The 24,273-nt window shown below is 35.3% G+C and overlaps 1 protein-coding gene across 3 annotated transcripts in view; it reads left to right on the top strand.

Annotated features, from left to right (window-relative positions):
* PDE1A (phosphodiesterase 1A) overlaps positions 1–24,273 on the top strand; it is a 358,722-nt gene that overhangs the window by 275,061 nt on the left and 59,388 nt on the right. For all 3 annotated transcript variants that reach the window (XM_036859052.1, XM_036859050.1, XM_036859051.1), the window contains 5 exons: positions 448–514; positions 3,493–3,609; positions 4,455–4,595; positions 12,347–12,447; positions 20,588–20,713. In XM_036859052.1, the coding sequence (XP_036714947.1) occupies positions 448–514; positions 3,493–3,609; positions 4,455–4,595; positions 12,347–12,447; positions 20,588–20,713 (552 nt within the window). The remainder of the gene's footprint in view (positions 1–447; positions 515–3,492; positions 3,610–4,454; positions 4,596–12,346; positions 12,448–20,587; positions 20,714–24,273) is intronic.

The raw sequence follows: 24,273 nt of genomic DNA, 5'->3' as shown, positions 1-24,273 counted from the left end.
TGTAATTTTTATTTTGTGGAAAAAAAACACCTGTAAAGGAAACATTTCCATGACATTCAGCTTCCAGACTGAAAATTTTGGAACACAAATAGACACAAAATGAGACTACTGTGCTGTCACGCACGTGGTGGCATGCTGAAAGGTGTTGTTGCTGCCCGTGCAAAGGACAGTCTCTGTTTTTAATAAGATGACATTTAGGGAAAGACCTCTTCACGTAGAATCTAAAATCACACTGACTTCGTGGTTGTGATGCAAATGTACTATTTGCATCTGTCACATTGTAGATACTTAATAAGCTGTGACAATAGTTATCATTGTTGCCACAAAGGGAGACTGTAACATGATACAAGGTAAACAAATCAAAGATAATTTTTTCTTTGTTCTTAAGAAATAGCTGAAAACTTTGAGTAATTGATTTTTACATATACACTTATTTTTCTTTTTCAGAATGTACAGAAAATCCTATCACATGGTCGGGTTGGCATATCCAGAAGCTGTCATAGTAACATTAAAGGTAAAAAAATTTTTCAATTATTTTAGTTTTTCAAATAGTCATTTTTTCTAATCTCCTTAAAAGGACTAGGAGAAAATGAGAATAGGTCTTTGCTGCAGCTTACATGTTGGAATGTAAAAAATATTTTAACCATTTACAAAATGTCATGTGTTTCAAGTCATGACTCATTGTAGATTTAAATGAGGATCAATTTACACTAACAAACTATATCAATACATACATACACACACACACACACACACACACACACACACACACACGTGTCTGTGATGTTTTCTTCCTCTTCATGCTTTATTTAGGTGGATCTTGAATTCAATTTTGAGATGGCACCAGCACTTGTCAGAATACACATATTTTGTTACTGTATATTATGAAAGAGTTGAATGCTTTATAAATAAAAAGATATTTCAGTCAATTATGGTTAAAGGCAAAACTTATATGGAGTAAAATTGTTTAGAATTTTAGGTCCAAGAAAATATAAAAAGTAAGATAAAATTAAGAAAGGAAACAAAAAAGAAATTCATATCTTTTGTCTCTGGCTTTCCCTGTGGCTGCCCTAGTCTGAGGTCCAATTGCAGTTATTATACGTGTTAGAAATAACTAGAGTTGAAAATCTGAAGTGGTGAAAGTTTTTGACTTGCTTGTTCCCATTGCATGTGTGTGTGTGTGCATACACACACTATTCCTAGACTTTATTACTAAAGAGGCATTTTGTAGGCTCATCATTCTACATTCCTTATTTCATTCCATCACTTAATTTGGGTAGAAAATTCAACTTTGTCTCCTCTAACAGTTTTATGGTGGTTTTCCTGTATTAACCACAGATTTAAAGAATACTAGCAACAGAATATATTGGGCTATTTTATTTTTGATTTATTAAACTCCTTTCCTAGTTTAAATCTATATTGCTTTCTTTTCTTCTTTAATTTCCTTTAAAGCAACCCCTTTGCATTTGTTTTTTCTCTGCTGCATATTAGATTTTAATCTTATTCATTTAAAAAGGTAGTTTGTTTTTCTTAGAAACTTTTTTATGTTCATGTTTCTAAAGCGATAATAGAGGCAAGTATATAACTGAAATGTCACATTATCAGATATTAATTACTCCTTGGCTCTTGAGAGATTTTGATTTCCTCATTATTTCCTGAACTGTGTGCAAGAAAATTACTTATTTTTATTTATTTTTCTTAGAAACCAGCTAACAGAGTATTGTGGTATGAGAGAATGTAAACATTTTTCTAAAATGTAGTGTAGGGAAAACATGAACTAACAGCTTGAAGAGAATTATCACTAAGTTAAGAATGTTTTAATAATTCTAATTTCCTGAGATACTTCCTTGTCTTGTTTGTTCTCAATCTGACAAAGTAAAAGCCAAGCATCTGCAGTAGTTTACAGATGTAAATCACCCTTGTTGATTAAAAAAATCCCCCAAAATGGAGAGCAAAGCTTTTACTCAGTGGGAAACCCCTAGTGGGAACTGTAAATAGCAGCCTGTAACAGTCTGAACTAATTCTTCTGTGTTAGCTTTGGAATTTGATGAGATTTGTTGGTCTCCTTTGAGCTTTATTGATGCTAAATGCCTTCTAACAGAACTTTGAGAGATTTTTAAATTTACAAACCCATCAAGCAAGTATTTCGGGATCAAATTAGGGCTAAATGCAAGGAATTTAACAAAGGTACACAAGGAAACCAAAAAATATTTCACTGGTGTTTTGAAATGATTAAAAACACGTTTGATGTTATTGTTACTATTTGTCTAAAGAAATAGTTTTAAGAGATGGTTTGGATACTTTTTATCAGATTTTCAGTTTAGTTTCAGCATGTTACAGCATGTACTGTTGGCCTCTGTGAAATGTGTTAAATGAATGAAGTTCTAAACAGGGCCTGCTCAAATTCAAAATTAATGTATAGCTTTAAGGTTGTCCAATTACTGTTCAATACTAAACCTGTTGTGTGTATGCAAACACTAGACCTTCTTTACTAATAATTTATGATAATCATTAGAACTGATTCTGCTGTATTTCTGTCGATTTTTAAGTTTCAGTGATTTATTTACTATTACAACTCAAACTTCACCTTAATGTACTGATGTACTTAATACCTCCTTAATGTACTGATACCACTTGCTACAAGTCCATTTTGTGGACCCCTCTGCAAGTTTTTGTCCTGGAATTACCTGAATCAAAATCCTGAGGTGGCTGGAGTGGTTGGATATACCTGCTCATTGCCCTCTTTCCCACAGTTAGGGGGTACTTTCCTAGGGTATCTATTTCCCTACAGGCCTGACCACTTCCCCGGGGAATTGCCTGAAATGCCGAAATTCCTAACCTCCCCCTCAATCAAGAGACCCACTTCCTTTATCTTACAATCTGGCCCTGGTAGAAAGTAAAAATGAATCAGCCATTGTTAGAGTGAGTAATAAGGGAGTAGTACTCTACCGAGAGACAGAGCTCTGTCTCTCTAGGGCATCTTCATCTTAAAAAAAAAAAAAAGACATAAAATATCAAATCTTTAAACCAAATTAGTAACTTTTAAATGGTAGAATTTCAAGCAGTGTAGCAGGTGGGTGGGTGGGAAAGATAAACTGGGGCTATCTTCCCCCTCTCTCTCAATTACATCACCCACATAACCTGCAATTCCACCTTGAAATGAGGCCCACTCTGGGAAAATGATTTATGGCATGCATTTGGAGAGACACTAAGAATATGGGCAGTGTTATAGAGTTATCAGGTTTACTGCATCAAATTGGATAACCTTGGGATTAAGGGGAAGATCTTAAGCATTATTGACCTCACTTTTGTGGATCCATAGATACTAAGTGTCCCTGTCACATCAGACACTGGTAAAAATGAAGTTTGATGTGCTGAATTGAAATCTGACCTGCTGGATGTACAATGCCTGAGCTTTCCAAGAATTTTTTCATAGAAAGAAACAGAATCATATGATATTGCCAACTAAAATATTTACTTTTTTTCCTACAGGATGTTGATAAATGGTCTTTTGATGTATTTGCCTTGAATGAAGCAAGTGGAGAACATAGTCTGAAGTTTATGATTTATGAACTATTTACCAGATATGATCTTATCAACCGTTTCAAGGTCAGAAACATGGAACAAAAGTAAAATGCTCTTAGAATGAGTTATCTGAATAGGAATGAAAATGCAGAACATTGGGTCATTAATCAATTCATTTAAAAATGTTTCTGGGTTGTCAGATCACAGAACTAAGGGGACGAGTTCACCACTTGATATAGCCATTCTCTACAAATCACTGACATTTCTATATATCCACTGGGGTATCATAAGGCCATGATAGACTCATTCCAACAAGATACAAACATCCCCCTGAATTATTCACAGAACACTCATGTAAAGATTGGAATCTATGTCTTAAAGAAATATGATTTTGCTAAAATGCAGAATGAACCATTATTGGCAGCTTTTCTTAAATTGAAATGAAAGGGTTTCTAATTAACTTCACTTAGAGCCATCTCAGCAACAGATTTGATTCAGATTTCTGAGCCTGTATCTATGGAATCGTGTTTATTTTTAGAGTTAGAATTTACTGGGAGGTCATTTATTTTAACCCCCTTGAATTACCGATAGAAAAACTAGACTTCAACAGTTGTAATTGGAAAATTTTACCCCTTTAAGAACTAGCCTTCTTATCTGACTCCGGAAGATACAAAATTTAAAGACTGCTGTATGGGTAAGACTGTTATTTCATCTATCTTAACTAAACACTTGGGGGTTATAATCCTTCTCAGCATTGAAAACTGACAGGTTAATGAAGTGTTTTTTCAGAACAATCCACATTTAACTTCAAGAAACTACTGCCCACATCTGACTCACTAATGTATCCCATTCCCAAACATCTTTGTGCTCATGTTGATTTAGTGCCACTCTTTTGGTCAAAATATAATCATAATTGTTACTTTCTGCAGATTCCTGTTTCTTGCCTAATTGCCTTTGCAGAAGCTTTAGAAGTTGGTTACAGCAAGTACAAAAATCCGTATCACAATTTGATTCATGCAGCTGATGTCACTCAAACTGTGCATTACATAATGCTTCATACAGGTATCATGGTAAGAAAGTCTTTGTAACTGAAGTTTGTTAGTTTGCAACATCAAATTCCGTTCCCTTCTCACTGTCTCTTTAATACTCAAAAAAGTATTATAAGTAATAATCTTCTGGATTTTTGAGGGTTAATGAGTTATTTATAATATTCATTTTTCAAAAAATATTTTAACTCAGTGAAAAAAGATCTCCAGAAGCAAATGAAAATAGACCACAAATTTTTCAAAATTTGGACTGTGTAACATTTTTCATTTGTAAATTCCTTTTCCCATAGGTATCAACCCCCAGAAAAGTAACCTAGAGAAAAAGTCTTTGGAATCAAAGTTAGTTGTAGTGCTCTCCCCTCCTTTCATCACCCAAGCTGACCTCAGTAGCTTTTTTTCTTTTACATGTTTGCATTGTTAATTACAATCAAATCCTAATAGGGGTTTTTGGAAATTATTCATTTGGATTTTTCCGAATTCTTCTTCCTCCTCTTTGTATTTGAATGAATCAGTTGATGAGTGAATAAATGGTTCAGCAGTGCAAATTCTGGGACAAAAATGAGTAGATGTTGGGAAGTCTGGGACTGCCTAGAATTTCTGTAGTGTCTTAGAGCATAGGATTACTTCCAAGAGATAAAAAGGGACGGGAAGTCCTTCCTTCTGAAGATTCCAAACTGGGATGGGTTCAAAAGGGTATGAGCCATGTGAGATCCCCAGAATCTGAGTACATTTTTGATTCCTCATGTATCAACCTAGGCTGAAGCAGTACCATAAAATGCATATAAGTAGAATGGTCCACAAAACCCCATAATTTACATTGCCTACCTGTTTAGATTTCAAAAGTCACATTCTTTTTATTGGTAAGTCTCATTGGCATTCAGATCTGTGTAACTAGTACTCCTCCATATCTCATCATTCTGCCCCAGAAACTGTGTTCCTTACCTGGTCCCACACAAAGCCCTTAGGGCCACAGTGTAGAGTCCTGAAGATCTTGAAAACTTGTAGCAGGTACATGATTCTCCCAAGTTTATTGTATACAGATGATAATTGTATACATTTTCCCCCAGAATCCAGTGTGTGGTTTACTACACATAAGATCCCATTGCTATGATTCATCCAAAGGTGTCTCACGTGATGAATGAAGAAATTATCTATTTTACTTCTCCGTCTTTTTTGCCTCCAAGATGTTGCAGATCCATCAATGCCTTGGGCTCAGATTCTACTCCTGCCCCGTGTTCCAATTATCTGTTTTCTCCAAAACAAACTACTCTAAACTCAGTGGCTTAAAACAATAATTTATCATTGTTTCTCATGGGTGTCTGTAGTTAGAAGGGTCCCAACTAGATGGTTCTCATTTGGGGTCTCTTGTGTGATTGTGACCAGCTAGCAACTATGGTCAAAGACATCTGAGGACATCACTGGGCAAGACATCCACAGTAGTTCACTCACATGGCTGGCAGTTGATAATGGCTAATAGCTGGGAGCTCAGCTGGGCTTTTAATGAAGAATTTTCTTGGAATATCACTGCCAATTCAATAGAAATATGCATTATATTGGCAGGATCACTAAGTAATATAACCTGCTTTGGAGTTAATGCCTACTATGGGGAGGTTAAAATCTCAAAAACCTTCACTGATGCATGACTCTCTTGTGACCTTCTAGAAGGCTGAATTATATGTGATGTTAACCTTATACCTTTGTTTTCTCTTTTTAAGATGTAAATGTGGGTATCACCCAGTTAAGATATAAATGTGCCCATCGAGCCAAGTCAAATGCAGTCATGGCTGAACTTGGTCCTTGGTTGAAGTTTACTCACCATTCATTCCAGGAGTCTGATTTGACATTTAAAGGGAGGAAGTAGAACTTAGCAATAATAAGTAGAAACTCAAACTTTCAAAGATGTAGCTTCGGAATATTGTAAGATTTTTTAAAGTAGTATATGTAACTTTCTATCTGTTTCTCTTTCTAGCATGTGTGCGTGTGCACACACACATACACACAAATTATTTTAAAGCTCTGTTGGTTTAATAAGTCTTCATTGTCAAAGCTGTTTCTTGAACTCTATGTTTTCATTTGGTTTGATATACATGGCAATTAGAGTGAAAAACAAAGTGCCTCCTGACAAACAGCTGCAGATGCTGTTAACACTTGAAAAAGTTGCTTTAACATCTTCCTGGTTAGATTTGCTTTTCCTTTCTAAGGCCTTGGAATTAAATCTGATAGTGAGGTGGTTTTCATTTCAAGTGTTTGGCATTTCCTCTTTCCTGAATTCCGTGGCTTTGAAAAGTTAACTGAAAAATGAAATATTTAAGTGTTAGTCTGAAACAGAAACTGAACTAATTAAGTTTCTTCAGAACAAAAGGGAGTGGAAAAATAATGCCTACTTTGGTATAAAAAAATATCTCTGCTTTAATTATGAAGTACAACCAGAAGATATATGCCATTCCAGGCTGGTAGGAAACAAGGATTTTGTTTTGAAATACATTTTTGCTTAAGTACCACAAGTGTAAAGGGAACCAAATAAAAGACTCCTAGTTCAGCTTCAGAACCTCTGTTCTGAAGGTGACATTGAACAGATGAGGGATGTTATATTGGTGGGTAAATAGAGAAATGCAAATCTACAATGTGCATTTACCCTCAGACTTGCAAGGAAGACTTGTTCCAGGATCTAACAAGCCATTCCAACTTCTCTGGAAGACTGGGGAAATCTGGCCCAGCCTGGCATGACTCTTAGAAAGTTAAAGTTGTTAGTAAAGATCACATAGTCACTTTTTGAGATATGTAACTTCACTCTACTTTAGCAGGTTTGGTTTAGAAACATTTCTAAATTTATTCATCCTTTACCAAAATAAGTGTCGATGGACTCTTTACTTATCCCTTAGTTTGGCCATTACAAAAATAGTCAGGTGGGAGACTGTCAGTGTTGTCCAGGATCGGGAAAATACATTTAAACTAATGAGAAATTTTGTGATTGATGATGAAAGGAAAGGCAAAATGAATTTTCAGTTTATTGACTATTTTGTCAAAACTAGGTTACATTGCCAGCTTGAGAGTTTTTTGCAAGTTATTTTAATAAGCTTTTCTTTGGATTAAAAAAATGGTAGTAGGAGAGTGTTAATTTTCATACATATGAATGTGTTGGTTCTTTGAAACAAAAAACAAAGCATTACAGAAATATCCATTTAACTGAAACCCCTAGGATTTGATATGGAGTAGACAGGGTCACTTACTTTAGTGTTTTAGTCTATCTCCTGCTGTTTCAAGATGGTCTTATCAGCATGACATTTATGGAGCACTCCAGTAGCAGCCCAGCACTGTCAGGTGACTAGTGCAGCCTGTCACCTGCAAAATGTTCGCAGGACCATTGCCTGAAAGGGATTGGGATGAAGCGATCGTCCTTCAGTTTGTTAATGTCATATTGGGACACTCTCAGGCCTGGGAGTAGGCAGTGCAGAGAGGATGCTAGAACACCCTCTGTCTCCCTCTCTCTCCTTTTGTCACTTAATTAATTTGTAGCCACGTGTAGTGCCACGGTGATAGGGGGGTGTGGTAGCTCGATCCATTTGCTAAAGAGCAAATGCTTCACCGAATGCTGCCAAGCTACTTCCAAATGTCTCTTTGAATATGAAATCATCTGACGGCCTTGGCAAGGGAACACTTGTATTTGAGGGCTCCTGGCACTGTGTTCCCTCTAATACTGAGAGTAGAAGAAAAAGAGATAACTTGAAAACTATTCCTTTGGAACTTGTAGTCCACTGACTACACCCAGAAATAGCCCCTCACACTCTGAAATTACTTAATTTTTCTCCAATCTACAGAAATTCGCCACTATGTCTCTGTTCTGCAAACTACATGGAAATTCTGTTCTTGTAAATGGCTTCCAATACAACAGTGTTTGGAAGAGTAGGAAGAGTGTGGGCTTTCAAGGCAAGCAAACACAGATTTAAAACCCTACTTCCCCACTTCCTAGCTCACTTGCTCTCCATATCTGTTCCCTTGTCACTAAAATGTGGTTAATAATACTAACTACCTTGTAGTACAACAGTGAGGAGTAACGATATCATATGTGTAATCCTAACCTAGTTCCTGAAGCATAATAGCTATTAGAAAAATTATTATTAATTTATATATTATATATTAACTTATGTGTATTATATGTTAATATTATTATAATATACTCGCTTTCCATATTGAGTGAGTTATAGCAAAGTACCTCAGTCTATTCAAAGGGATAGAGAAAAAAAGGTCCAACCCTACCTATCATGTAAGCTAAAGGGGTTGTTAATTAACACCCTTTTAGACACACCAGGAGCTAATATGTCAATGTGATTTTCTGACCTAAAATTCTCCCAGGCCTATACATATACACATATACATTCTCTATCGTACACACACACACACACACACATTAAATAATTCAGATATGAAAATTACATCCTAAGTCTTAAAGCTTTGTTAGCTTCTCTACCTATCAGTATATTTAGTTAAATTATCTAGAAATTCTGCTTTTGAAATCTTGGACGAATGTATTCAGCATATTACCACCCTGGAATAATGAAGGCTATTGTCATCCGTAGAAGGAAGGAATATTGTGATCTATGGAAAGAACAGAAATTTTGGAATCAGACAGATTTTAGTTGGAATTCCTGCTCTGCCCCTTGAGAGCTATGTGACCTTTGGCAGGTTGATTCAATTCTTTAGGATTCAGCTGTGTTATTTGCCAAATAAGATTTAAAACATTTACCTAGTAAATGGTAAATAGGGTGATTATAAAAATTAAATGAAACCAGCTACCTAAAAAGTCCAGTTAATGTTCGTTCCTCCTCCTTTCTTTCCATCAACATTGTACATGCTATTAATGGCAGTCAATACCTCTCTCTGGTATAATTTGAGGACTGCGCATTTTACAGTAAGTCTACCTGAGCAATTCTCTAGGCAAAATGCAGTTTAGATGAAGCACAATGTCTACACTGCTCATGACTCTTCATTTTAACCCTTTATTTCTGCCCATTAGGAATCAGAAGATCTTAGGTTATGTACTGACCACTGTTCTAGTTGGGAAGAATGATATGATTCAGACTTATTCTCTCTGACTTGTCATCATGAGTCATTTACAAAATTCATGAATTTAAACGACCATTTTCTGAGTTAGAATTCTCATTCAACACCAGTGTAAAATGAATTGTCAACTAAGGACATAAAAATCAGCTCCCAATTCTACTTTCACTAATATGAAATAGATGTATTTTTCAATTAAGTGTGAATGTTCAATGTTTCTCTCTTCCCAAACTAGTTTATAATGTAAACTTAATTGTTAAGACTATACTGTGACAATAATTAAGATGAATTGATGAAGGAAGTACTATTTATAGGAGGCAGAGATTAATGAGACTAAAAACAGGAAACATGTATAATCAATTTTGACAGTTATGAAGATAATAATTTTAAATACTTATGAGATAATCTATAATTAAAATTCATCTCTTATTTCCTAATTTAATTATTTTACAATTGCAGCTTCATATTCTATATTATCGTAGTGGATATAGAATATTGCTTTTTAAAAATCACAGGTAAGTCTGTAAATCTTAAATATGACCAATAGGAAATACTTAAGAAAATAGGTGATTTTTTTTCTAATAACAATTTTCTTTATTAAAACAACGGATTTCTGGGGTTACAAAATCTGGTTTAACTTCAATTGCTATTCAGTTCATGGTGTTTAATTCCACAGTCTCAGTGGGGACGTTGGAGGCTCAGTCCCAGTTCAGCCGTAATATAGGCCTTTAATGAGGTAATTTCCTTCCTTTTAATGACTCACCATTAAATGCACCTATAAACACAGTGCAGCTAGTTATATCAACTCTCCTTAGTTCTAAAAATCATTTCTGCTTCAGTCATCCAACTGTGAGGCATTTATTCTTGAATTGCAATCACTAAAGATATGTTAACTCATTATTATTTTCCAGATTCAATACCTTAAACAATGTATTTAAAGTAATAAGTTCAGTAAAATGCCATTTATTCTGTATTTTACTGTATATTAAGACTTGTAATAGGCACAGCACATACATCAACTTTAAATTTCTTTTAAAGTCCACATGGGAATGATCACTAATTCTATTTTCATGGAAACTGTGCCTAAGAGGGTAAATAGCTTGATTGCCTGAGGATTAACAAAGGCTTAAAATCAGGATTCTCTGATGCCACAGTCTCTTTCCACTATTCCCTATTACCTCCTCCAAATGCAAAACTAGTGAAATTCAATTCAACAGACAAATGTCAAGTTCCTACTATGTGCCAAATACTATGATGGGTTATATGAAAGGAGCAAAGATGCATAAGACTGTGCCTTTAGCAACCATGAGACTCAACAGTGTCACCTCCACTGTTAGACCCATGGACCTACAGTGTCTTCCTGTTGCCTTTTATTCAAAATCTTAATTCATCAGCTCTAATCAAGGTAGCTTATCAATTCCTTCCCATACTCCACCTTCAATCTCACTTAACTTGACTCTCCAACACAATTGTACTATTAGCAATTCAATTTCCGTACAGGCCTCTATAGTATCATTCCATATTTACTCTTTCTATTTAGAATCTCTGTGTTCCCAACCTTGCATTTAGCTACCAATCTTTGTCCACCTTCTTCCAAGATCCACTGCCACCAAATAGATGTCCTATCTGCCCTTCTATTCTGTGAGTTTTCATCAAGTATGCATGTACTTTATATTTTTCTGCTGCTTTGTGCAAGGTCTTTGTTTCAAGTGTATGGCATAAAACCACTAAGAGCAAGTTCCACATCACTTTGGATCCTCCATTCTTACCATCAAGTACCACCTACTTACAGCACTCTCCAACAGAACTTCCTGTGGTGATGGAAATATTTTGTATCTGTACTGTTCTATAAGATAACCACTTGCCACTATTGAGCAGTTGAAATGTGGCCACTGCAACTGAAAAAGTGAACTTAATTTTATTTATTTTTAATTTAAATAGTCATATGTGATTATCATATTGAACAATGCAGTTAAAGTGTTATGCAAAATGTGAGTAATGAATAAACTATCAAATTACCTAAATGGACTTATAACAGTAGAGAAATTTTATTAAAACCATCCACTTGATAACAACAACAAAAAACTCAATGTATATGAATCAGTGCTCTGGATTTTATGTGAAAGCATTTATTCTTTCATTGCTATTAAGTTTAATTGTATAGTCATAGAATATATGTATCATGAAGAACAAACTTGATAAATTCTTGGAAACTCTTCTAAATCTCTAAACATAAAAACTAAGTTCAGTTTCTCTAATGACCAAAGTGAATATTTTCAACTCACAGATGGAAAATTTTCTAATAGTAGGGTCTTCTACAAAAGTTGTGCTAAAAGACATTTTAGTGTTGTATGAGTTAATATGTTAAAAATCACTAAACTGAAATGATTTCATGAGAACCCAAATTGGTAAGGCTGTAAATTCAAAATCCATTTAGAGTTCACCTTTTAAATCATAGAAAATTACTTCTTTTCCAATTAGCAAGGAAAATTATAATGTCTGAATTTTTAACTTAACAAGCCATGAAACAATCATCAGCCTCATGAAGAATCCATTATGCACAATTAATGGAGGTAAAATAGGGAAAAAATTATTTAAAATTCATATAACAATTTTATATATTGATTTATACTGTGTACAATGAAAATATTTATTTTGTAGAAAGACAACATTGACTCTGCTTTTTGATATGATGGAATCTTTGTTTAATTTAATAGCACTGGCTCACTGAACTGGAAATTTTAGCAATGGTCTTTGCTGCTGCCATTCATGATTATGAGCATACGGGAACTACAAACAATTTTCATATTCAGACAAGGTAAGTTAGGTAAAGGATTAACTTTTCTAAGTTAAAACTTGAAATTTATTTTTCTGAATATTACTTATTTTTAAGAGGATTTCAAAATAATAATGAAGATGTGTAATAAGAATGGATTTTAACAAAATGCCTTAAGCTTGAAACACCTCAATCAGCAATTCTTATTTATCAAGAATCTTGTATTTTGGTGGCATATTTAGCAATTTAAAGAACATAAAAATGTATAAGATAATTTTTCTTTGCCCAGAACTTGCACTAAACTATCACACAAGTCAGACATTTATTCACTGGGACAAATCTTACAACATTATTGTTCACGGCATCAGTCTGGTGTCATTATATATTTGAAAGTAATGAAGTTCCACTTCTGAAAAAAAATCTAAAGATCAAAGAAATCTTATTTCCAGGTTAGCATGCAATATTAAATTTAAAATAATTAGAAAATTGGATTTTTAATTATGGTGATAATGGCAGTTATTAGAATCAAAATACCAGAGTAGAGGTGTATTAGTCTGTTAGGAATATTACATAATACTACAGATTGGGTGGTTTAAATAACAGACATTTTCTCACAGTTCTGAAGACTGGACATGCAAGATCAAAGTGTTAGCAAGTTTGGTTTCTTCTGAGGTCTCTCCCCTTGGCTTGCAGATGGCTGACTTTTTGCTGTGTCCTCACATGACCTTTTTTCTGTGCTTGAACATACCTCAGGGTCTCTTCCTCTTCTTATAAGACATCAGTCATATTGGATTAGGGTCCACCCTTTGACCTCTTTTAACATTAATTATCTCTTTAAAGGCCTTGTCTCCAAATACAGTCACATTCTAAGGTACTGGGGTTAGGACTATAAACATATAAATTTTGGGGAACACGATTCAGTCCATAATAGAAAGGGGCTCTAAGCTCTTTTTGGCTGCAAAGAGATTTCAGTACCCGGGAAACAGAATTTGGTTTAAGACCCATCAGGATCCAATTCACTTGTTTACATAGGATCCTGAATTTCTATGTCTTTCACTAGTCAGAGATGCTTAAGATGGAGATGTAAGTCGAGAGACTGGTTTCTTTCTGGAACTACTGTAGAGCTCTCTATTCTTGTTGAGGGAAAACTAAACCCAGTTATTTTTTGTTTGTTCATTTTTTTAAAATTAATAGACTTTATTCCTTAGAGTAGATTTAGGTTTACATAAAAATTGAACAGAGGGCTTCCCTGGTGGCACAGTGGTTGAGAATCTGCCTGCCAATGCAGGGGACACGGGTTCGAGCCCTAGTCTGGGAAGATCCCACATGCCGCGGAGCAACTAGGCCCGTGAGCCACAATTACTGAGCCTGCGCATCTGGAGCCTGTGCTCCGCAACAAGAGAGGCCGCGATAGTGAGAGGCCCACGCACCGCGATGAAGAGTGGCCCCCACTTGCCGCAACTAGAGAAAAGCCCTCGCATAGAAACGAAGACCCAACACAGCCATAAATAAATAAATAAATAAAATTAAATAAAACAAAATTGAACAGAAAGTACAGAGTTTCCACATACTCCTTCCCCAACCCCACAGTTTCACCTAGTGTTAACATCTTGCATCAGGTGTGGTACATTTGTTACAATCGATGAACCAATATTGATACATTATTATTAGCTAAAATCTATAGCCTGCATTTTGGTTTACTGTTTGTGTTATACATTTTATGGGCTTTACAAATGTATAATGCCATGTATCCACCATTATAGTATCATCCGCAATAGTTTCACTGCCCTAAAAAGTCCCCTGAGCTTCATCTTTTCATTCCTCCCTCCCTCCTTCCCCCTTTACCCATGGCAATCACTGATCTTGTTAAGATATCTAGTTTTGCCTTTTCCAAAATGTCATGTATTCGAAATCATGCAGTATGAAGCCTTTTCAAACTGGCTTCTTCCACTTAACAATATGCATTTAAGGTTCCTCTATGTCTTTTCATGACTTGATAGCTCATTTCTTTTTACTGCTGAATAATATTCCATTGCATGGATGTACCAGAGTTCACGTATTCAACTATTGAAGGATGTCTTGGTTTCCTCCAAATTTTGGCATTTATGAAAAAGCTGCCATAAATGTTCATGTGCAGGTTTTTGTGTGGTCTGTTCATTTGTATTTTAAGAGCAATATTTCTAAAAATTGATTTTCCAGCTATAGGAATTTGTTGTTTTGATGTGGGGAGCGTGGAACATTTTATTAAAATACTGAACATTTTAGAGCTTCAAGGGATCCTACAGTGACTGAGATCCACATTATAGATCATCTGGTCTAAGCCTCACAGTCTAAGAAAAGAAAACAAAGATCTTAATAGGTGAAATTACCTAACTATATGCACATAGTCAGCTGATGGCAATAGCAGGGTTGAGAAGCTGAGATGAGGGACACTTACTCTCAATCCAGTCTATTTACATAACTCTGCTCCCATGGGCAGAGACAGACATATAACAGTCAATCTTTTACAGCCTTAAATGGATGGACTTGAAAATTATGGCCCCTTGGCAGAGACAGAGGGAGAGTTGAAATTCAAACAATGAAATGTTGGGGAAAGCATTCTGTCTATTCCTAGAGTCTCCCAGATTGACAGAGCATAAAGTGAAAAGGAAGACCTTGAAGTCTGGTTGTACAGCAGGGATGTTATTAACCTACACATTTGTAGAGTATAGAAATGCCCTGTTTTCATTTGTGTTAAACATCAAAGGAAAGGTAAACTATGCAGATAATTTTTGCTTAGCAAAGGCTCTTCTATATCCACCAAATTCATAATAAGTGAGATTTTAATTAAAAACAGCTCATTACTGAGCTGGGTCCAGTGTAGGACCACAGTTTTAGGAATTGGAGAAGGGAGCAAGTGATTTGCTTCCAATAAATATTTCTTGCTCTTTCTATTTTGAAAAGTAAAGGCAATGGACTGGCCTCCAGCAGCAATATTAAATTATCACTTCTAGATTTCTCCTTTTACCATTTATTTACAACTGGATGAAGAGTCCTAATCTACTTTATACTTTAGACTGCAGAGAAGGAAAAGGAGATGGAGAAAAGAAGGAGGAGAAAGAGGAGAGAGAGGAGGAGGATGAAGAAGAATACACTTTTTACCATTTTATATTAAGAAGCTCTGTATAAAAACTGGGGGAAGGTCTAGTTTTACTTATTTTCTTATACATTGTCTATCAGGATCAATTATTTAATGGATTAATTCTACAAGAACATGAACATTTTATCAACAAAAAAGTTGTAATGATCACAAATGCAACAATATGATGTGCTTTTTGAAATTATTGGCTTCACATTTTGTCCAAGGATATATTGGTTTTATGTTACTGATATCAATAATTCTATCATATTTTATATTATTCATTGTTACTTGGATTTAGAGTTGCTTTTCTAATATGGAAACCTACTTACTGGATAATGCAAAATGACTGAAAAATAATTTAAAACATAGTGCAAGGCTAGATTTGAGTTCAATACAGACATTATAATTCATACAATCCTTGAAAGTGTAAATAAATAGGAATAATTTCCTCTTTGTGAAAAGAAAATGCCAAGCTACATGTAACCATGGACACTGGGTATTGCTTAGAATCTTGTTCTTTCCATAGCAGTCAAAGATTATCTCAAACATTAAGACCATTCTGTATTCTCAGCGTCCTATTGGATTTATGAGACAAAATCGCACATAATTTGCTACAATTAAATCTGGTTAAAAAACACATCTTTGCTTGTTGCTGAAAGGAAGAAATAGTGACACTTAGAGCCACATCATGCAATAACCCTGGCAAAACTGCCATGGCTAGATTTGAGATTGTATGATACAAAATATGTGATTTGCAAATCACAGTTTTCCCCATGATCTCAGCAAATTTCTGGAGATACTTGGACAAGATCTATTTAATTTTCTCTCAAACAAGGATTGCATATATGCTCTCCTAGTTCAGTTTTCTGTGTATCGAGCTATGATTATTGATAATAAAATTTTTAGGCCAAGGCTGGGATGATTAAAAGAAAATCTATTTTGGGGTTATACGCTATTAGCTAGCTACATATGTTATTCTACTTTTATGATAGTGCTAGGAACAAAAGAGGAAGTAATTATTCCACTGCCTAATAGGTCATTTCCCCTATGTTGGATTAATAATCAAGCTAGGTTTATCCACCAGACTATTAGATACAGATCTCAAATAGGTTGCTTGCTACAGAAGCCAGATTTCTTAGTTCTTTCTTTTATTTGTCATTGTCTACTCTTTGGTAAATTTTCAGTGCTAAGGTCAGTGCTAGATCGCTACCCACTGAAAAGCCTGAAATAGTCTTAGTGAGACATTTTTAGTGCTGACAGAATATGTGTCTACCAGGAGGAAGGAAAAGTGAGAGGAGTGTGTTGGGTGTTGGTGAAAGTGGTAGCAAAATTGTTACAGGTTGCACCTTGACTTTCCTTTGGTGCTATTTTTACTGCCTACCTGCAAGTTGCCAACTTATATGCATGGGACACTGCACTGAACATAGTAGCTCTGCTTCCATTCCACACTTGCAAAATGATCTGGCAACTTAAGGGGATAGAGGAAGAAAAAGCAAGGGCTCAATTATACAGATTTGAGAACACTTGGAATATTTCACACTTTATGCTAGAATACCAATTTCAATAGTGCAACTTAAGTACTTTATTTGATGATCAAATGATATGAAAATACAAACAGGTGAGAAATAAAAGCCTTCCCTTGATGAATTCATCATTTTAAAATATAATGCCCATTATAAATTGGTGGTGAAACATACAGTTTAAGTTTTGTTTTACAAAATGGTTTTCCCAGTTTAATGCTAGAGGACCTATAATACTCAAATTGAATTACAGCATAATAAGAGAAAAAAACAGAATCATAAATAGACCAAATGATTTTTAACATCCCCTCTGCCTTCTACCCAAAGTAATTTTAGTCCAAGGGAATAAGGGTGGTAATCAACTATATAGAATAGGTACAAAAGGGTCGGTTCATTCACTGATTAAATGAGGATGTTAGGTGATTTTTTTCTCTCTCTCTTTGTCATATCTAGATCTTGCAGGCATCTGGATTATAAATTGAAATGAAAAGGCATAAATACATTTAAATTATGATAATACAAGGAGACTAGGCACATGACCAAGTGGGATTTATGCCTAGGTTTGACATTTAAAATTCAATTGAGGTAACCCATCATATCAATAGGCTAAAGAAAAAAACACACAATCATATCAAGATGCAGAAAAAGCACTGGCCATAATCCAATAGCTATTCATGATAAAAATATTCAGTAAATTAGGAATAGAGAGAAACTTCCTCAACCTGACAAAGAATATCACAAAAAACCTACAGTTAACATCATACTTAACAGTGAGAAACTCGAAGCTTTCCCACTAAGATCAGGAATAAGGCAAAGATGTCCCCCCTCTCTACTGCTTTTCAATATCATATTATACAAGTTGGGAAGGAAGACAAAACTGTCTTTGTTCATAGATGACATGATGGTCTATGTAGAAAATCCAAAAACTCAACCAAAATACTTCTAGAACTAATAAGCAATTATAGCAAATAGCAAATTTTCATGATACAAGGTTAATACACAAAACTCAGTCACTTTCATATATACTGGCAGTGAGCAAGTGGAATTTGAAGTCAAAATTTAATTAAAATTTTATTTAAAAAATTTAAAACTAAAATTCAATAATGTAAAATATCATTTACATTAGCATCCAAAAATTGAAATACTTGGGTATAAATCTAACAAAATATACAAGATGTATATAAGGCAAACTACAAAACTCTGATGAAAGAATTCAAAGAAGAACTACATAAATGAAGAGATATTCCATGTTCATGGATAGGAAAACTCAATATTGTCAAGAAGTCAGTTCTTCTCAACTTGATCTATAGACTTAATGCAATCCCAATAAAAATACCAGCAAGTTATTTTGTGTATATCAGCAAGCAGATTTAATGTTTATATGGAGAGGCAAAAAGACCCAGAACAGCCAACTCAACACTGAAGGAGAGAACAAAGCTGGAGAATTGACACAATCCAACTTCTAGATTTACTATAAGTCTACAGTAAACAAGACAGTATGGTACTGGCAAAAGAACAGACAAATAGGTCAATGGAGCAGAATAGAGAGCTCAGAAATGCACTTACATAAATACATTCCACTGATCTTTAACAAATGAGCAAATGCCATACAATGGAGCAAAGATAGTCTCTTCAACAAATGGTGCTGGAACAACTAGACATCCACATGCAAAAAAATGAATCTGGACACAAACCTTACACTCTTCATAAAAATTAACTCAAAATGTATGATAGACCTAAATGTAAAATGCAAAACTCTAAAACTTCTAGACGGTAACATAGGAGAAAATCTAGATGATCTTAGGCGTGGCAATGACTTTTTCAATACAACACCAAAGCACAGTTCTTGAAAGAAATAACTGATAAGCTGGACCTCATTAAAATTAAAAATTTATGCTTTATGAAAGGCAATATCAAGAGAATTACAAGATCAACCGAAGAGTAGGAGAAAATATTTGCAAAAGATACATCTGATAAAGGACTATTGTGCAAAATATATAAAGAAGTCTTAACACTCAACAATAAGAAAATAAAGAAACTGATTTAAAAATGGTCCTTAACAGATACCTCACCAAAGAAGATATACAGATGGCAAATTAGCTTACGCAAAGATGCTCCATATTATATGTCATCAGGGAAATGCAAATTAAACAACGAGATATCACTACACATCTTTTAGAAAGGCCAAAATCCAGAACATTGACAACACCAAATGCTAGTAAGGATGTAGATCAACAGGAACTCTCATGCATTGCTGATAAGAATGCAAAATGGGGGCTTCCCTGGTGGCACAGCGGTTGAAAATCTGCCTGCCAATGCAGAGGACACGGGTTCGAGCCCTGGTCTAGGAGGATCCCACATGCTGCGGAGCAACTGGGCCCGTGAGCCACAACTACTGAGCCTGCACGTCTGGAGCCTGTGCTCCGCAACAGGAGAGGCTGCGATAGTGAGAGGCCCGTGCACCGTGATGAAGAGTGGCCCCCGCTCGCCACAACTAGAGAAAGCCCTCGCACAGAAACGAAGACCCAACACAGCCAAAAATAAATAAATAAACAAATAAAAAAAAAAAAAAAGAATGCAAAATGGTACAGCCGTATTGGAAGTCAGTTTGGTGGTTTCTTAAAAAACTAAGCATGCTCTTACCATGTGAGCCAGCAATCACTCTCCTTGGTATTTACCCAACAGAGCTGAAAACTTATGTCCACACGAAAACCTGCACAAAGGTGTTTATAGCAGCTTTATTCATAATTGCCAAAACTTAAAAGCAACCAAGATGTCATTCAGTAGGTGAGTGGATAAATAAACTGTGATACATCCAGATAATGTAATATTATTTAGTGCTCAAAAGAATTGAGCTATCAAGCCATGAAAAGATATAAAGGTAGCTCACATGCATACTAAAAGGTTCAAGAATTCAATCTGAAAAGGCTACATCCTGTATGAGTCCAACCATATGACATTCTGGAAATGGCAAAACTGTGAAAACAATAAAAAGATCAGGGGTTGCCAAGGGTTCAGGGGATGGGAAGGGAAGGATGAATTGGCAGATCACAAAGGATTTCTAGGGCAGTGAAAATACTCTGTATGATACAACAATGGTAGATGTATGTCGTTATACATTTGTCCAAACCCATAGAATGTACACCACTAAGAGTAAACCCTTAAGGTAAACTATGGACTCTGGGTGATAATGATGTTCAATGTAGATTCATCAATTTCAACAAGTGTACCACTGTGATTGGGGATGTTAATAATGGGGGAGGCTATGCATGTGTGGGGACCAGAGGGTATATGGTGAATCTCTGTACCTTCTGCTCAATTTTGTTGTGAACCTAAAACTGCTCTAAAAAATAAATGCTATTTTTTTTAATTATCATACAGTAAAAAACAAAAAGAAAGGAAACTAACTACTTCCATAAGTCTAGATGTTTAATTATAGGATTTTACGGATGATATTTTGTCTTATGACTTGAGTAGTTTTCAAAGACACTCATGAGGTCTAAAGAAATCCTCTACTTGGCATTTTGTTTTTAATTCTTAGGTCAGATGTTGCCATTTTGTATAATGATCGCTCCGTCCTTGAAAATCACCATGTGAGTGCAGCTTATCGACTTATGCAAGAAGAAGAAATGAATGTCCTGGTAAATTTATCCAAAGATGACTGGAGGTGAGTTTCAGAGGAAACCTAGAGGAAATTTAATTTTAGGGAAAAAGTTAAGTGATGTAAACTGAAGAAAACTGATGAAAGTCAATCCTTTACTCACAAAACAAACTCAGTTCCCTTTGACTGGATGATTCTGAGGATGATTAGTGCCTAGAAGACGGTTCAGGAGCCAGACTCTGTTACATGGAGCTGAACTATTTCAAGGCCAATTCAACCTCTATATGCATCATAGCCAATCCATAAGATTATGTACCACATAAGAAAAACCTTAAGATACATAACTACATACTCCCGGGAATGGAGCTCTGCTCAGTTGTGCCAATATGTGGTCCTACATGAATTCAAAATTTTAGCATCACACTGATTCCTTCATATATTACTTTTCTATATGTGTTTAGATTTTCTAAAAAACAAAGGACTCACTATTTGGGGAAAAAAATATGAATATAACATACTAAAATGACCTAGATGCAAACGGTAATCTTACATGTTTCTCCAAGGCATCTGTCTTCTTAAAAAGAAAAAAAAAATTACGTGAAATGGTATTGCTTATTGCCATGCAGGGAAAAATAACAAGATGCACCCCTACTACTCAGCATAACATTCCCTCCTTTCTTCTTGATCCTCAGGTCATCATCATCCCCTCCATTTGACTATAGGCTTGCCAGATGTAGCAAATAAAAATAAAGGACATCCAGTTAAATATAAATTTCAGATAAGCATAGACATTTTTTAGTGTAAGTATATCCCTAATTTTCTGTGGGACCTACTTACACTGAAAAAAAAAAAACAACAGGAAGCCTTTATCTTTAACTAAGATCTTGTTAAAAGTCAGTTAATGGGCTGAAAAAATTCTTATTCAAATTCAAATATCAAAGTGTTGTTTAGGTTTGTTTCTGTTTTTGTTTTTTTCTTTAAATCAAGGTGAAAAGAAATGTCCAAAGAAGTAACCTGGAATTAAGATCTGCCTTAAAATAAATAAATAAAAGTTTATTTCAGGGTTTAAAACAAGCCCTAATTTCCCATGGTGACTTCTCCAAATATTAAAACTTCCTGGATTTTCAAGGCTGGAAAAAATATGGGCTCACTTTTGCAACTGTAGAAAAAGCTCTGAAGTCAGGGGAAGGAGGCATTTTGTTTTGGGAACCCAATTCAGGCCTCTCATTTTACACCACAGGAAGCAATAGCACAGTTGGGTCACCAACCTAGGAAGGCCAGGATCTAATTGTGAAGACACCACTGCTGGGTATGTGGAAAATAGAAGGGCAAAGGTAGAAGCAAGGACACAAGTGCAGAGGTGTTTCCTAAGGTCCGAGAGATTGACTGTTTACATCTAGAGTATTAATTTATTTCTTCATCAGTGATTATCATTCCCAGAGGCAACATTTGTATTATTAATTTTATTATTCCTTTGAATTAACTTTTTTCTTCTCGAAGTTATTCTGTTGCTATTTCAGTGTGATATTTTTTCTATTACACTTCGTTCTTTAACATCTTTATTATTTATTCTCATAATTTACTCCTCTAATATTTTATATTTTTGTACAGTAGCTAAGAAGTTACTGTACAAAACATCCTAATTGAGTGTTGTTGTTTTTTTTAAATTTAATTAATTTATTTATTTACTTTTGGCTGTGTTGGGTCTTCGTTTCTGTGCGAGGGCTTTCTCTAGTTGTGACGAGCGGGGGCCACTCTTCATCGCGGAGTGTGGGCCTCTCACTATCCCAGCCTCTCTTGTTGCGGAGCACAAGCTCCAGACGCACAGGCTCAGTAGTTGTGGCTCACGGGCCTAGTTGCTCCGCAGCACGTGGGATCTTCCCAGACCAGGGCTCGAACCCGTGTCCCCTGCATTGGCAGGCAGATTCTCAACCAGTGCGCCACCAGGGAAGCCCTAATTGAGTGTTTTTATAAAATTTTTTTTTCAGCCGCTCCACAAGGCTTGCAGGATCTTAGTTTCCCAAACGGGGATAGAACCCGTGGCCCCAGCAGTGAGAGCACCAAGTCCTAACCACTGGACTGCCAGGGAATTCCCAAATTTTTTTAAGACATACTATAATATCACATGATTTATGATTTGATTTATCATATGATTTAACACTGTTTCCAAAAAGCTGTAAAAGATTTATTTGCTAGTATAAACTTGATATTATTTTACCAAGAATTAAAATATGGATAGCGGGACTTCTCTGGTGGCTCAGTGATTAAGATTCCGCCTGCCAATTCAAGAGACAGGGGTTCAAGCCCTGGTCTGGGAAGATCCCACATGCGGCGGAGCAACTAAGCCCGTGTGCCACAACTACTGAGCCCACGTGCCGCAACTACTGAAGCCCACGCGTCTAGAGCCCATGCTCCACAACAAGAAGAGCCACGGCAATGAGAAGCCTGCACACTGCAACGAAGAGTAGCCCCCGCTCACTGCAATTAGAGAAAGCCTGCACGCAGTGACAAAGACCCAACACAGCCAAAAATAAATAAATAAATTAATTAATTAATTAAAAATAAAAAAATAAAATAAAATATGAGTAGCTTTTTAAGGGTTTGTAGGTTTTCTGTTTGCAAATCTATTTTTTAAAGTAACTTTAGTAACTATAAATGCAGTAATTTTTAAATTTTGGCAAGAAAAATGTATAAATAAAGTAACATTTCCTTTGTGTACTAGTTTGCCTATTGATATTAGTTGATTATTGATAATATCTAACATTTATTGATTACTGTTAAAAAACAAAGTTCAACTGAGTAAATTTTAAAAATCTTATTGGCTTTATTCAACCCAATTCATGAATTGGGCAGCATCCCATCTAGCAAATAAAAAGGAGCTCCAAATAACTGTACAAAATGGCAGACTTTTATAAGCAGAAAGAGGAAGACAAGGAAGTTATTCTATCAAGGAGCTGATTGTTTCAGGCAAAGTCATCTTCCTTTGGGGGATGACAGGGGTCTATAAGGTGGATTACCTCACTAGTGCTGACTAGGTAATTCCACATTGATTGGTTTAAGTTTCCAATTCTGGGGGAGGTATTAAGTCTTGGTTTGGTGATGTGGGCTTAGCACAAGGACTCCATTTTGGGTCTGTTGTCTCTTTTTTTTTTTTTTTTTATTGTTGTCTCTTTTTTTAACATCACATCTGCAAAGTACAAAGTATTTATTAAATTTTATAGATTTCATAAAACTTTTGTCTCATTTTTCCTAGTTAACATGAATATTTTGGTACAGTTGGTATTGTAACATGGGTATCTCGTAATTTAGAAGAAAAAATGTAATTGAGAATATGTATTAACTATCTGTGATAGCTTCCATTCCCTTAATATTTGGGTAAAAGAATTCTAAGCAAGCTGTCCAATATCATGAACAGTAATCAGAGTATTGTTTTCTCATTGCTCCTATCTAAAAATCCAACTGAATTGAGCACCCATAATTTTCAGCAAGAATCTCCAATATGTGGTTGTTCTTAAAAACAAATCATTCAATCATACCATCTTTAGGTAAAATATCTTTGACACAAGATCATAATTCAAGTTTACCATACACCTGTAATTTAGCTTACTCTACTGGCCACAGAATGA

Source organism: Balaenoptera musculus, chromosome 7, assembly GCF_009873245.2.
Source record: "Balaenoptera musculus isolate JJ_BM4_2016_0621 chromosome 7, mBalMus1.pri.v3, whole genome shotgun sequence".
In the NCBI taxonomy this organism is placed as follows: Eukaryota; Metazoa; Chordata; class Mammalia; order Artiodactyla; family Balaenopteridae; genus Balaenoptera; species Balaenoptera musculus.
Note: the sequence above shows the minus strand (reverse complement) of the source record. Positions and strands in the feature narration are given on the sequence as shown.